This window comes from Rhinolophus hipposideros (genome assembly GCF_964194185.1).
Source record: "Rhinolophus hipposideros genome assembly, chromosome: 23".
Lineage (NCBI taxonomy): Eukaryota > Metazoa > Chordata > Mammalia > Chiroptera > Rhinolophidae > Rhinolophus > Rhinolophus hipposideros.
The window spans coordinates 297682-312162 of record NC_138069.1 but is presented as its reverse complement, the minus strand read 5'-3'; the positions used below and the strand labels follow the sequence as shown (position 1 = coordinate 312162).

Here is a 14481-nt window from a genome sequence, read left to right as displayed (position 1 = left end):
CACAGTTTCCTTTCCCCCAGGGCCACAAGGGATCAGCGCTGTGCACAAAGACCCAGCTCTGTCACTGAGGTGTGGTCCCTGGGGCTGCCTAGGGCTTTCTATGGAACTGCTGCCAAGCAGCTGGGGCCGAGAAGGGTTGGTACTGTTGGCAGAGCTAGACATGGGCCACTCTAGCTAGACATAGGCCATACATGGGGCCTGTCATCCCTTTCCTGTCCCAGTACTCATCTGCTGCGCTTGTGCAGCAGGTCACATGGGGTCACCTCGGGTCACATGGGGGTAACCAGTGGTACCCACCTCAAAGGACTACTGGGAATATAAAAAGGGGAAAACACATGAGCGTTGTTAAATCAAAAATCTTTAACTTGCACGACTGAAGTCTTTGTTCCTCAAGGTTTTATGAAGCCAAAATGCCAGATAAAAGACAGATCTTGGGGCATGGTGTCTAAAGCACCAGCAGCATGGCTAGGTAGAAAAGACAGCTTGTCTGTCATCCCAGAGTTTTGCAAGCATTTCTAGTAGGGGCAAAGGGGAAGAAGGACATAGTCTGAAAGAATTTTCATGACCTTTAGGCAAAGGGCTGGAGGAAAGTGATGTGGGATCAGTTCTGAGTTAGCAGAGACCATGGCAAGAAATGTCCATGCTGTGGATGAGCTGGGCAGCAACCTGGAAAGCCCTCATGTAAACAAGAGGGGTTCCTGGGGTTAGATGGTGCCTGGCTGAGAAAATCTGGAAATTAATCCAAAGTTCCAGCAGGCGACACAGGAATGTGATATCTTTTCCTAGCTCATCAGCAGCCATTAACAGATTTGTAGTCCTGTCTCTCTGTCATTGCCCAGCTGCTGTAATTTAATTCAGAACATGCCAGAATTTTCTCCTTGTCAGTCATCATATGTTGATGCTGGTAACACCTGGGGAACAGTGCATGCATCCGCTTTCCAGGAGAGCAGATGGACCCCTCGGGAGGGGTCGCCAGGGCGCAGTCTTGCAAAATGACAGGAATGGCCCTGTTTGGTTACTGAGGCTCTAAGTGTCATGGCAGTCAGTGACCTCCCAGGCAAACCCCCAGAGGCTGTGAGCTGGGCCGCTTCCCTTTGTATATTGTCCCAGGATTCGGAAAAGCCATTTGGGCAAGCACTATCTGATAGAAGAAAATGTGAGCTGCATTTGTAATCGTCACTTTTCTTAAAAACAGGTGAAATTAATTGCAATGCTATATTTCATTTAACCCAATATATCTCCAAATTTCAACATAATCAACATTAAACATTATTAATGGGATATTTTGCATTCTTTTTCCATACTAAGTGTTCGAAATCAGGAGTGTACTTGACCCTTACGGCACATTTCCATTTGGACCTTTCAAGTGCTCAGTCCTACATGTGGTTCATGGCTCTGGCTAATGGACATCACAGCTGGGACAGCCCTCAGCCCCAACCTGCAGCCCAGACCATTTGCCCCAAGTCTGGCTTCCGGGCAACGTGCACTGGTCTTCATCCCGTCCCGGAAATGCAGGCCCAATAGAGCACTTAAGGGGGAACAGAACGTTCATGCTGTCTGAGGAGAAGCATGGCAGAGCTGTTCATAGCACAGTGTTAGTAAATGTGCTCAATCCTGACTGATTCCTGCACTCGACCTGTAAGATGTGGTCAGTTAGATGTGACATACCTACCTGCACATCTGTTAAGAAACAAAAATAAAGTCATGTATGAAACTCAGTTTATCTTTAACCTACTGTGAATGTTAACTTTCTCCATCGGTTTATCTTACCCCTTGGTATCAGTATTTTATTAATTACAGTGGTTGTAAATATTTGTAAGTATTAAATGCTTGGAAGGTACTAAAATACTTTAAAGCATTGAACAACTAGGCCTTGTCACCAATTCACACCTATTTATCCCCTAACCTCTTTCCAAGTTTATTTTTTTCTAACCTTGTACTTATGTTTTTCCAAAGTAAAAGAAATTTAACTTTGGTTAATTTAACTTTGGTGGTACAACAACTTCAAAAGTCTCAATCAGGAAAGTGGTGGTTGGGACAGTCTAGAAATTGTTCTTTTTTTTGGCGCAGTCATATGTTACTTTTTCTTTCAGATTTCCTCACAGGCACAGGCACCTTTGCTTCCAGCATAAGCTGTAGCATGGAGTGAGGGACAGAAGGGGGACCTGAGGGGTGTGGCCTGCACTCAAGCAGCAGACCTGCTTCTGAGACCAGCGTCTCTCACTCCACCTCGGTCATAGGGAATGATATCTTGGTCAGGTGCCATCTGTGTGCACATCTGTGTTTGCGTGCTTGTCTTACCTTCCTTGGTCATGTGCAGGGGTTAGGTTCCCAGAAACTTGGCCTGAGAGGTCTGTGGTCCTTGGATGCCCCCAGGTGAGGTGGGACAATCACCAGGGCATGAACATTGCTCTCTGTGGCATTTGGGGTCAACCACTGAGTCTTGAGGGTTTTATTCACATGAATACTAACATTCCTTTAAGTTGACCACCAGATAGAGTCAGCGGCCCAAGTGTCTGGGCAGAAAGTTCCCTCTGGAAGAAGTAGAGACTCCCTCTGAAGTCTGCTCTGGGAGTCATCCTCTTTGAATAAGACGTATGGGATTTAAAATACTCCAGATGCGGGGGGAAGTCTGAGGGAGTGTCATAGATGAAACAGAAGAGTATAATGTAGATAGATGCTGAAGGTGGGTGAGTGAAGGTGATACTGTTGTTAGTTTCTCATATTTGAAAACGTCCATTGAAAAATACCCTCCTCCAGGAAACATTTGTCACTTCTTTCTCTCCCCTATTCTCAGTTTAAATGCATGCTGTCCCTCTTACAGCACCTCCTGCTCCCCAGGCACCCCTGCCCAGGGCAGAGGGGAACAGAAGCTCCAGAGCCAAACCTGCAGGTTTGTGGCTTCCAAGCCTTTTTCAATTGGACCCACTTACATCCAAAAGATGAGAACTCCATCTATGGAGTGTTTCAACCAGAGCTCTGGGTATTTAGGAGTTTCCATGTGCTAATAAGAAAATGACTGATCATTTTGCTTCCTCTCCCTGATCTGTTGGGTGACATAGCCTATAACTGATAGCGACTATACCTAATCTCCAGTGTCCCACTGAAGTGAGCTGGGACAGATCCATTGGGCTTAAGGGAAGCAGTCAGTGATGAGGCTGACCAGATGTGGAGGGCAGCCTGTCTGTGCTCTAACTCATGGGCACAGGAGACCCTGCACCCAGGCAGCTGCCTGGACCGACTGGTCAAAAGGATTTGGGGACATGATTTGAAATAAAGGATAGCAGTGCAGATTCTGTCCCTGGGAAGGGGCTTCTGTGCTACTCCAGGTTCTCGGATCCCTGGACCTGAGCAGGGAGTCTGTAGAACGTTTGTAAGCAACTTGGAAGCCCTGAGAATTAGAAAGGACGCCCCTCCCTTCTCAGCCTTCTCTGAAAATGTGAAAGGCACTTCTCAGACAAGGCAGCAACTTTTAATAATACTTTCTGAGAATTTTCCACACTCCCTTTCCACCCCTTTCCTGGGTCATGAGTTGCTTTCTCACAGCTATGCTAGGGAACATCCCAATTGCACACTGGTGTGGAGTGACTTTGTCAAACGTTGTCCAAAGCCAGGGAGCAATGCTTTGGGGTTTCAGAAGGGAAGTATTCCATTGCCCAGGCCTCATCCTCTTCTGAGCCTTAGCCCAGTCTGCTGCCGCTGCTGGATGTGTTCATGCTTTCCAGACCAGGCCTCGGGAAACGGTCTCAGAGGCAGGTGTTGGTGTGGTCCAGGCCCAGGGGCCTTCTCATTGCCCTGGTCATCTCTGGGTGCGTCTCCACGCCAAGACCCCAGTCTAAGGCCAGAGAAGGCTGGGCCTCCTCCTCCCCTGAGCAGTGTCCTAAAGGCGAGTCCCTCCTGCCCTTCATGGTGGCACAAAGACCCCCACGCCACATTTCTAGGACTCCCATTGCTTTGCCTCCTCTTGGAGAATGGAATCGGTAGTCTGTGATCGCACCTCTGTACACAGTGACCTTCTCTCTGCAGGGCTCACGGTGCCTGGCAGACAAGCTACAGCACCTGCCCAGGAGAGAAGGAACCCTGAAATCCGCAGACCGACTTTCCAGGTCTCCCCCTTTTCCCTCTGCTATCACCCCCTTTTCAGGTCTTAAGAAAACTGAAAATAATCTGCAGCTGGAGATGGACCCCGGAGCGTGAGCGGCACTCTTCCCAGCCAGCAGAGCCCCCAGCCTGCAGCCCGAGAGCGCACACCTGGCTCTCACCATGATTGCTGCATCAGAAGCGGCCGCAGACAGGCCTTACGCGTGCAGTGAGTGTGGCAAGAACTTGCGCTACAGTTCGGTGCTTCTGCAGCAGAGCGCGCCCAAAGCAGCGACCGCCGCTTCCGCTGCCAGGACTGCGGCGAGCGCTGCGCCGGAGCTGCCGGAGCTGCCGGTGCACCGACACGCCCACGCCGGCCGGACGCTCTGTATCTGCAGCGAACGCGGCCAGCGCTTCCGCCACAGCAGCCGCCTCGGTCTGCACCGAAGCGTGCACCGCTCCTGCCCCTGCCGCATCTGCGGCCGCCGCTTCCCACACCGCCCGGCGCCGCTGTCCGCTGTGTGCCCGCACGTTCCGCCAGAGTGCACTGCGTTTCCACCAAGCGCGGGCGCACCCGAGGGGCACCACCACCGGCTCGCTTTGCTGCACACGCTGCCCGCGGGCCTTCTGTAGCAGGGCAGGGCTGCAGAACCATGCGTGCATGCACTTGGCCCACAGCCCCGGGACTCTGCTCCCTGGCAGCCACGTGCTCCAGAAGCGCACTCATGTGGCGTGTGCGGCACCAACTTTGGCAAGAGCTCCATGCTAACGCGACATCTTGCAGACGCACTGGGGCAAGAAGCCCTTTAAATGCCCCGAGTGCGGCAAGGGATTCTTGGAGAGTGCCACGCTGGTGCGCCACCAGCACACGCACAGGTAAGAAGCCCCACGCGAGTGGCAACTGTAAGCGCCGCTTCAGCGAGAGCTCCACGGTGCTGCGTGGCCGCACGCCTGGCCTCCTGTGGCGCAGGCTTCCGGCAGCGCTCCGACCTGGTGGTGCACGAGCGCGTCCATACGGGCGAGAGGCCTGCATGTTCCGAGGACGGCCCCCGCTTCAGTGACCGCTCGGACTTCACCAAACACGGACGCACGCACTCAGATGAGCAGCCTTACTGCTGTGAAATGTGCGGCAAGCGCTTCACGTGCGTGTCCAACCTCAACGTGCACCGGCCCAATCATGCTGCCCACAAGCCCCACAAGTGCCCCGAGTGCGGCAAGGCCTTCAGTGTGGGCTCCAAGCTGGCGCTGCACCGCAAGGCGTACTTGGGCAAGCGTCCGGCACCGTGTGCCCAGTGACGCTAATGCTTCAGCCACAGCCGCTCGCTGTCTCAGCACCAGTGGGCCCACGCGTGTGCTCGAGCCATCGCCGCCACCCAGGCCACTGCAGCTGTTGCCCTCATCTTGACTGAGCAGGCAGGACAGGAAAATCAGGGGCTTCTTGTGTCCCAGTTGACGAAGCTTTGCTGAGAAGCTTCCCTGGAGAGGGCTGGGCAAGCACAGGCCATCGGGCCAATTCACACATGGGAGGTCTGGAAAGATGCGTGGCCTCCTGCCGGGTCCCTACACCTACTTCCTTTGTCAGCCCTTTTCCTGTCCCCAGCCCTTCTGTCTCTATGGGGTAGGTGGTGGAATCAGGATGAGGTCCCATACCCTGCGGGAGAGCTTGGGGGGGGGTGTCCCCACCCCCATCGCGGCAGTACTCTCAGGTGCTTATTTCCCGTAGCCCCCACATGGGTGCTGATTTCTCTGTTCTTCCTTTTCCAGCCTAAATGTGCTCTACTCCTTTCCTGGTAGTTTACTGTCTTGACTCTTCAGGTAATGATCACAGATGTGACCACTGGCACATCCCACTTGCCCTTCCTGCCTCTTGGTTCCACCCATTAGCCTCTCTGCTGCTTTCTTCCGGGCTTCTGAGAGATGGGGAGTTTGTAGGCAGAGATGGTGTGGGAGCTCGCATCACTGGAGGATGTCTGAATGCCAGAAGTGCACAGCCTGCTGCCTTGGAGAGATGGCTCACCCACGGGAAGGTGGCTGGGAACCGTCAGCATGGCCAGCCTCCTGTTCCCAAGGCCAGACCTGATGGTGTCCAGATCAAGGTGCCTCTCAGGACTGTTCTCCAGTCAGGTGGGAGACATTAGCCCTGGGACCTGGGCCAAGACCACCTGGATCCACAAAGCCAGGCACTGCCCAGTGGAGCATCTGTGATCTTCAAGTCAAGCTCTGAGTCACAGGGAACGTCTCCATGGAGGCAACAGGGAAGGGTGGAAAATTCCCTGGAACTGCCAGCAATTTGTTGCTTATGGCAAGTAAAATAGAGTTGTGTGTTTGGGTTCCAGATGCCAAGAGGCTCCTTTTTCCAGCCTGAGGCTGTGTCTCTGCAGACTTCAGGAATGATCCAAGAGCCAGGCCCTTTCAAAGTGCCCAAAGCAGTTCAGCAACACTGCTAGGACGGCCCCCTGGATTTTGCACGACTCCTCAGGGCACTGTACATTTGCTTCTCTTGGTCAGTGGAGAGAACAAACATGGCTCAGGGTCACATACCTTTAGTCCTGTTCATCTATCCCTTCAGAATGACTTAGTGCTCTCCCTTCTGTCACAGTGCAAGAATGATAATCCACAGTAAAGGGCCCAAATTGGGAAAGCAAGCTGGGTCCTTCAGGTGGGGGCAGGTGGGGGCATGCAGATAGAAAAAGCGCCTGCCCTGTGCTGCACACTTAGCAGATTTTGCCTCCAAAGCAATCAGGGTTCCTGTGCCCCAGGGTCAAAAACACTTGCTCTGCCCACACATATCCATGTAAAATCCTGGATTTATTCTGTCCTTTAGGAACACTAAAGCAGTCTGACTCTGGCCCCAGAGTCCAGTCCTGCCCTCAGCCTACTTTCTTGCACCCTAGTTCCCAAAGACCAGGCCTCCGGGCTCTCTTTGCTCCTTTTCAGAGCCTGGGGTCACTGCTGAGGCAGCAGGGTCAGAGCCCCAGAGGGCCTGCACCCATCACCTGACCCCAGGGGCGCAGGGGCACAGATGCTGGGACAGGGCTCTAGTGGGCGCGGAGACTCCGATGGGGCCAAGAGCAAGGCCGGGTGGCTTTTGCTGCAGTGAGCTGCAACGCTGTCTGGCTTCTCAAAGCGCTTGCCGCAGACCTCACAGGGGAAGCGCAGTGTGGCTGCGGTTTCCACGTGCTTGCGCCGGTGCCAGTTCAGGGAGGCCTTCTGGCGGCAAGTGAACCCGCAGATCTCGCACCTGAGCCAGAGACAGTGGGGACAGGAAGGAGTCTCGGCTGCTGCCCAGGTGTCCCATCACCCCTCCCACACCTCTGCACACTCACTGCAGGGGCTTCTCTCCAGTGTGAATGCGTCGGTGGATGAGCAGGTTACTGCCAGTGCGGAAAGACCGGGCGCAGAACTCACAGATGTAGTCCCGGGTGTCTGTGGGGCATGGGGACACCCCAGCATCCATCTCCAGTGTGGCCACTCCTGGCCCCCCAACTCACCCGCTGCCATTCAGCCTGCATATACCACCATCCCCGCCCAGCAATGCCCTGTGGCTGTTAGCAGCAACCCATCTCCTTTTTCCCTGAACCTGGCCCCTGCTACCTCCAAGCTTCTCAAGGCGTCCTGCAGACCTGTCCCACCACGGTTCCATACACCCTGCCATCAGACCACACACACACGCACACACGCACATGCACACACAGCTGTCATCCGTATCACGCCCCTGCACTCCGGGCCTCCCCAGCCACTCATGCTGTCGGTTGTTTCCTACATGACCAGCACGCACTTCTGTTCCCGACCTTCACTGACCTGGTCCCCCAGCCCCTCAACCACCACTCTCATCACCATACCAGCTTGAAATCGCAATTTAAGTATCCTAGTTCCAACCAGAAAACACTACAATAATCTACCTTGTCCCTGTATGACAATCCCAAAATACAGGCTGCCAGTCCAGCGCCCAACACGTTCCCACAATGCCCCTGCTCCTCCGCACCCAACACCTAGCTCCGTTTCCAGGGCGTGTGTAGCCTTCCTTCACTGACACCATTGATTCACCTGTCCCTCTCTCCCTCAGCTGTCCCCACTAGGTTAAAACCGATTCAGGATAAATACAACTCTGGGCTTGCTTCAGGCCTGGCGTGTGTGCTGAGAGGGCACACCTAGCCTTTCCTTTAATGCACAGCTACAAGTCTCAAGTGCTCTCATGCCTCTGTACTTCCCTGGTCAACTCTTTCCCTCTCTGGAATCCACAAGGCCATGCTCATGCCACCTTCTCTCCACGAGCCCCATTCCAGCAGCACCAAGAAAGGCCAAGGGAAAATGCCCACCCTCACCCCCACCTAATCCACCAGCCAACATGTAACTACTCACTGTGGCTGCCCTCCCACTGTGCCTGAGACACTCCCCTTCTCACAGACTCATGGTGGCCCGTCCCACCCAGGTCAACACACCTTTCCTCTCTGCGTGACCAGTCCCATTTCTGTGCCCCAAGCTCACAGCCCTCCAGATAAGACCCCAATTCTCTGCTTGAAACTCCAGAATTGTCCAGACTCACTGTCTCCCCTTCTTTAGCTCCTTCCTGCCATGAATCCACTCCCTTCTGGCTGTCATCTCCCTTGTCACATACCATCTGGTCAAGGTTGGCTTCCCACCATACTTGGTGGCCTGTCATCATCATCTTGCTCAGGCCTGTGGCACAGGCAAAGCCCCCTGCCCACCAGCACTCTGTTCACTTGGCTCCTCAGATCCCAGTCTCTACCCCTGCCTGACAGCCCCTGCCTACTTAGACCTCTCCTCTACCTGGGCTCACCCCTCCATGTGCAACAAGCTACCCACAGCTCCAACACCACCCATGTGCTCGTAACGAACAGACTTTTCTTAGTCCAACCTCCCCGGACTCTAGTCACATCTTTTGAGATGCCCACTTAGCACGGCCCTAATAAAATGTCACTTTCCTGAAGCCCACGTGTCCCTCATTTCAGGAACTCACATCTCCTTCTGCCCAGTTGCTCAGACTGGAAACCTCCAAGTCACCCCCGAGTCCTCCCTGCCAGTCCCACCTGTGGCCAATATGTCCTTCCCACAGCAGCCGTCCTGGCTCCACCATCACACTCCAGGACACTGTCACTGCCCACTAAACTGCTGCAGTGCCTACTCTCCACATGACAGCCACAGCACTCCTTTTAAAGTCAGCTGCTCCACTGCTCAAGACCGAGATGGCCCATCTCATGCAGCCAGAAGCTAAGCCATCTTCATGGTAGTCAGGGCCCGCGGTACCTGTCTGCTCTCCCTTCCTTCCCATGCTGTGCCCACGGCGGTAGACAAGTCTCCTTCACCCCTTCACTGAGGCCTTTGTTCAGAGCACCTTCCCTTCCACAGAGCAGCTTCTCCCCCACCCTCCTCACTAGCCCTGCCTTCATCTCTCTGGCTGTTCTTATCTCCAGAGGGCACATCTCACGAGGTGAGGGCTGCCTGCTCATTCCCTGAGAGCTCCCAGAACCTACAAGAGTCAGTGCTCAACACAGGGAACACAGGAGGAGTGTGTGCGCGAGAGCCACCCACTGAGCATGTGAGGGGACTTGCATAGAAGTGGTGATGGGGCCCACAGGGGGAGGTGATGAACCCTGTAGGAGGAGGTGACAGACCCCACAAGGGGAGGTAAGGAGGCATTTTCCCCACTGACCACTGTGCAGTTTCACATGTTCCTTCAGGTGCTTCTTAAAGTTGAAGGACTTCCCACAGGCTGGCTCTGGGCAGGAGAAGGACTTCTGGTGGATGTGCTGGTACTTCTTGTGGTGCTAGGAAAGGACACTGCCTGAGCTGACCCCACAGCTGGGCTCCTGTGTCCCATACTGACCCCAGCAGTTCCCCGTCACCTACTCACAAGCATCCTGATTCCATCCCAACTGCAAACTTTGCCCTCGACTTCCATGATCTCACCACTTTGCCACAACATCCCTTCCAGTGCCTAGTCCCCTGAACTGCACTTGCAGTTCCCTAAGCATGGGTGTGCTGCGTGCGGGGACAGGCACACATCATGGCGGCATGACTGTCGAAGTACACCAGTACCACTGCCGGCCTTAGCTCACGGAGGAATACATCGTGCTCTTTTCTGCTGTACCTGCTCTGAAGTGCCCACTGTCAAGCTGGAGCACCTTTCTGGGCAGTGTGTTCTTCAGCCTGGAAGGCCCAAGTACTGCTAGGACCTCTCTTCTTTCCAACCTACTTTCACATCTCCCCCACCAAACTGTGTGGGGTCCCGCTCCAGTCTCCCTTCCCCAAGTTAACTGCTGCTGGGAGCTGCTGCCTCTGTGAACAGGTTCCCGTACTGTCATGAGCTTCTCTGTCACCTGGGGACTGCCTACCTCCCCGCAAGCAGCAGCCCTCGGTGTGGGCCCACCTCGGGACCTGCCCTGTGCCTCCAACCTGTCCTGCAGTGAGGCTGGGGACAGCACCGGCTCCCAGCCTGCAGGTGACATGGCTGAGTGTGGACTCAGGACTGCACACTATTACATACTAGCTGAGGCCCCCTGGGCAGTGCTCAAGCTTGTGCCTCAGCTTCCCTATCTACAAAAATGGACAGCAGCAGTACCTATTCCCTTGGGTACCAAGACCAATAGTTAAGCACACAGAAAAGTTGCTATCAACCAGAGCACCTGAGGACACTGCTGTCACCTCTGTGTGGTCCTCAGCTGCTGTGGCAGCAGCTGTGTCTGAGGTTAGCCTGTGCCTGTTAACTGCAGGCAGCCCTCTCTCCCTGGCTCCCACCCCCGCCCTAGGCTCCGTAGCCTTAGCTCCTCCACAGAACCCAAGCTGGGCCCCTCACACCCTCACATTCAGGTACTGCCGGTTGGAGAAGATCCTTCCGCAGCCTGGGAAATCACAGGGCAGCAGCTCTCTTCTGGCCGCTTTCCTGGGGGCAGGATAGGGAGAAGCATGAGGACCACTCAGGTTCTCTTAGCTGCCCTCCCTCCTCTCAGCCGGCCCCAGGGCCTCCGCAGTTCTACCTAACTCTCCGAGGGCCGATCTGTGCGTCCTCCTCCCAAGCCAGAGCCAGAGCAGACAGGGACGGACTCCCAGGGCTATGAGCAGCAGAGTGGGAAGAGAGCCTCGAAGCAGTGCACGGCCCAGGGTACACCCCCAACCCTACCCACCCCTGCAGCCATCAGGTTACCTGGCCAGGGCCTCAGTTTGCTGGGCTGCTTGAGGTGTCCCGCTTAGCGCCGGCTGTGCCCCGCTTCCCACAGGTGGAGGAGCCCCAGAACACAGTGAGGATGCCGGTGGGGGTGGCCCAGCAGAGCTGGGGGCAGCTGCAGGAGCTGGGGGTGTCTTTCCCTCCTTAACTGCATGGGTAACAGGAGAAGGGGACGATCTGGGGGCATCTGGCTCACTGCTGAAAGCAGAATGAAGAGGAGAGCATTGTCTCCCTGGGCCCTCAGCCAGCCCCAGGCCCACTCCACTCCTGAATTGAAAAGATCCGCAACTTCAAACAACCCTGCCCCAGGCCTCCACTCACCCTGAGTTCAGCCTTCATTCTGCCCTGGAGTCTAACTCCACTTTTCCACCCAATTCCCAGCCTCCAGTTCTTTCTCCCCTCCCCACCCATGCCCTCCCTTTTCTGCTCCTCCCTCTGCCCCAACTTGCTCGTCTGGGGAGGAGCTGTAGGTCCATGGGCTGGCATCACTGAGCATCTCCTCTTCACCCTCATCTTCCTCCTCCACCTTTTCTTCTGGGGACAGGAAGGACTCTGGTGGGCGTTCCAACTTCCTGCAGGTCCAAGGAAGACAAGCCTTTAGTGCTGCTCCCCCACCCCCACTGTCCACCCCGGTCTATCCTGTCCTTCTCAACCCCAGCCTCACCTGGGCAACCTGGTCTCCTGAGTCTTCTCTTCATGCTCAGATTCCAAACCTGTTGGCACACGTGGGGTCAAAGGGGCAGAAACTCTGGGCTGGAGGGATGAGGACAGCTGGAGACTAAGGTCTGAATCCTGGGAGGCTTCTTAGGAAGGAGAAGGAAGGGGCAGAAGGAGGGGGTATTTCATTTTAGAGACGGTTCAAAAAATACAAGTACAGGAAAGTACACTCTGAAATGCCCTTGGCAATACTGTCCCCAGTGGCTAGCTGGTCCCACAGGCATCTACTCGTCCTCCCAGAGATATTTCATCATTCACACAGACTTTCTCTCCTTATTTTCCCACGAGTGGTTAATACACCATAATCCTATTCTGTACTTTGCTTTTCATATCTAAACACATATTTGAGGATATACTCCCTTGCCAGCATAGTTTTTCCATTGAGAAAGGCACATTTTTAGAAAATAGGCTCTGAGCTCCAGAAGTGGGACCCTTTCCCCTCCCTTTCTCCACTAGTCCCCTTTCCCCAGGCCTACCTGCAGGCTCCTGCCTGCCCCTGGCCTGCAGGGACCAGTTTGTCCCAGGAGTACTTGGAATGGGGGCCGCTTTGGCCTCCTCTGGAGGTGTGGGGCCTGAAGAAGGGCCCCAGGAGAAGGTGTGGCCCGCTGAGCACTCCCACACAAGCCCTCCATCTCGGTCCCCAGGCCCCCGCAGCCCAGGCACCAGGCTGCACTCTCGGCTGTGGGCATGAGACAGGAGCACCAGATACTGCAGACCCTTGGGGGCCAAAGGCTTGGGACCTGGAGGGGTGAAGGTGACAGTCAGAGGAGCTAGGCGGTCCTACTCTCACCCTGGACAGCCACTCCCAGACAGGGCTGCCCCTAAACCCCCATGGACAACCCTGGTCCCCAGTCCAGTTTACCATTCTTCAGAGCCCAGAACTCCCAATGTCCTGAGGTGATGCACCCTTCCCCACAGCCTGACCCCATCAAACTGCCTGTGTTCCACTCTTACCAACCTCACTGGGATCTCATCCCCTCAGGAGGGTGTTTCTGGGTCACACCACTCCCTGTTGCCCATCCTCTCTCCCTGGCTCCTGAGCCCGGTCTGCCAGAGTACCAACCTACCTGCACAGAGCACGCAGCCTGAAGTGTACCTGCCAGGGGCAAAGAGGCAGGTCAGGTCAGGCCCCAGTGAGCACAGCTGCCCTCAGTTCTGGGCACTCACACACCTAAGGGGCCAGCCCTAAGTGCCCTATTTGCTGGCGACCAACAGGAGTGGGGCAGGACGCTGGGAGGCCACAAATCCCAGGCCTGCTGCCCAGTGGCGATGGGGTGGTAGGAAGCAGCAGCAGCCAACACTTGGGGGCTGCGCCCCCAGCCGGGTGCCCGCCCCCGGATCCCTGCCCGGCCCTAACCGGTCCAGCAGGAACTTGGCGAGTTGCGAGTGCAGGGAGAAGCCCAGCCGCTCTTTGAGGAGGCACCACTGCTCCATGTGGCCGCCTAGGCGGATGCGACACTTGCTGCGGCGCGCATCCAGCTGCCGCCGGTTCTCCCGCCGCCGGCGGGACGCGTCCGCGGGGGGGGCAGCCATGGCCGGGGCCTGCGGGGCGGAGGACGCGCGTGGGCCGGCCAGAGCCGTGACCACAGCGTTCGCTGCCACTGGGCCCAGGCCACCCCGCCGCTCGTACAGGCCGTGGGCACCAGCGCCGTGGGGGGGGGGGGGACAGGGCCACCGTGAGCACGCGGCCGGCTGGCCCGCCGAGACGTGGGGAGGGGAGGGCCGCGCCGGGGCTGAGACCTCCGGGGGCCTCGTCCCGGGGCGCGGGCGGGGCGAACGGCTGCAGGTGCCAGGACGGGGCCGGCCTGGGGTCTGGGCCGCCCGCTTCCCGCGCGGCCTCACCCGCGCCCCGCCGCCCGCACCCACCGCGCCCCGCCGCCCGCACCCACTGCCCCGCGCGGGCCCGGACAGCGGCGGGGGCCCCGGGGCCCACCTCGCGCGCGCCGCCGCCGTTTCTCTTTTAAGACCAGCCCGCCCCCTGCGCCTCGGCGGCCCCCGCCCGGAACTGGGCCGGGACCGGGCGGGGCCAGGCGAGGCCGGCGACGCGAGCCTGCGCACTGCCGCCCGCGCAACGCCCGCCGGGAGCCGCGGTGCTGGCGCCGGGGGCCCCGGCGCGCGCCCGCTTTGCAGGGCCGGAGGCCTGGGGAAGTGGAGCACACGGGGGGGCGTCCCTGCCGCGCGCCGACGCAGCCCCAGCCTGCTCAGGGGTGTCGCCTTTGCACCTGCTCCTACTTTGTGCCGCAACGTTAATCACCTCCGCCCTCCCCCGCTCATTGCCACCAGGGAGCAAACACGTGCTGCAGAATTGGCCGCCTTGCTAACCGATTAGACCGCTGTCTGCACCCCAAGGCCCCTGTTCGCATCAAGGGTCCTCAGAAAATTTGCCTAGATTCGCTGTGGACCCGTCCTCACTTCCCATGTTCTCCTCAGTGCACTCGAATGGAGCTTTCCTCGCCACCAAGTCCTTTGACTGGTGCTTCTTAAGGCCACCTGTGGCA

General features: G+C 56.8%; 1 protein-coding gene across 14 annotated transcripts; it reads right to left on the bottom strand.

The window, feature by feature from the left end:
- Positions 1-6870: 6870 nt before the first annotated feature.
- Positions 6871-14056, bottom strand: ZNF692 (zinc finger protein 692). Of its 14 annotated transcripts, none has more exons than XM_081035089.1 (12): positions 13917-14056; positions 13341-13525; positions 13051-13079; positions 12460-12723; positions 11931-12069; positions 11716-11838; positions 11246-11464; positions 11079-11153; positions 10906-10984; positions 9755-9869; positions 7407-7506; positions 6871-7321 (listed from the first exon to the last, which is right to left on the bottom strand). In XM_081035089.1, exons 2-12 carry the CDS (start codon positions 13514-13516, stop codon positions 7027-7029), a joined length of 1614 nt encoding a protein of 537 aa, XP_080891215.1. In that variant the 5' UTR covers positions 13517-13525; positions 13917-14056; the 3' UTR covers positions 6871-7026. The 14 variants fall into 14 exon arrangements, with proteins under 14 accessions (XP_080891215.1, XP_080891222.1, XP_080891225.1 ...); XM_081035099.1 differs by having other exon boundaries at positions 6875-7321; positions 11931-11979; positions 13917-14015; XM_081035095.1 differs by having other exon boundaries at positions 7003-7321; positions 11246-11461; positions 13917-14015.
- Positions 14057-14481: the final 425 nt, after the last annotated feature.

What these genes read in the sequence shown, in the direction of transcription:
- ZNF692 (XM_081035089.1), bottom strand. Translation starts at nt 13,516, where the DNA reads ATGGCTGCCCCCCCCGCGGACGCGTCCCGCCGGCGGCGGGAGAACCGG. An exon ending in AGGCTGCGTGCTCTGTGCAG is followed by an intron (nt 12,724 to 13,050) that starts GTAGGTTGGTAC and finishes TCACCCCTCCAG; the next exon opens with GTCCCAAGCCTTTGGCCCCC. An exon ending in ACATGTGAAACTGCACAGTG is followed by an intron (nt 7,507 to 9,754) that starts GTCAGTGGGGAA and finishes CATGCCCCACAG; the next exon opens with ACACCCGGGACTACATCTGT.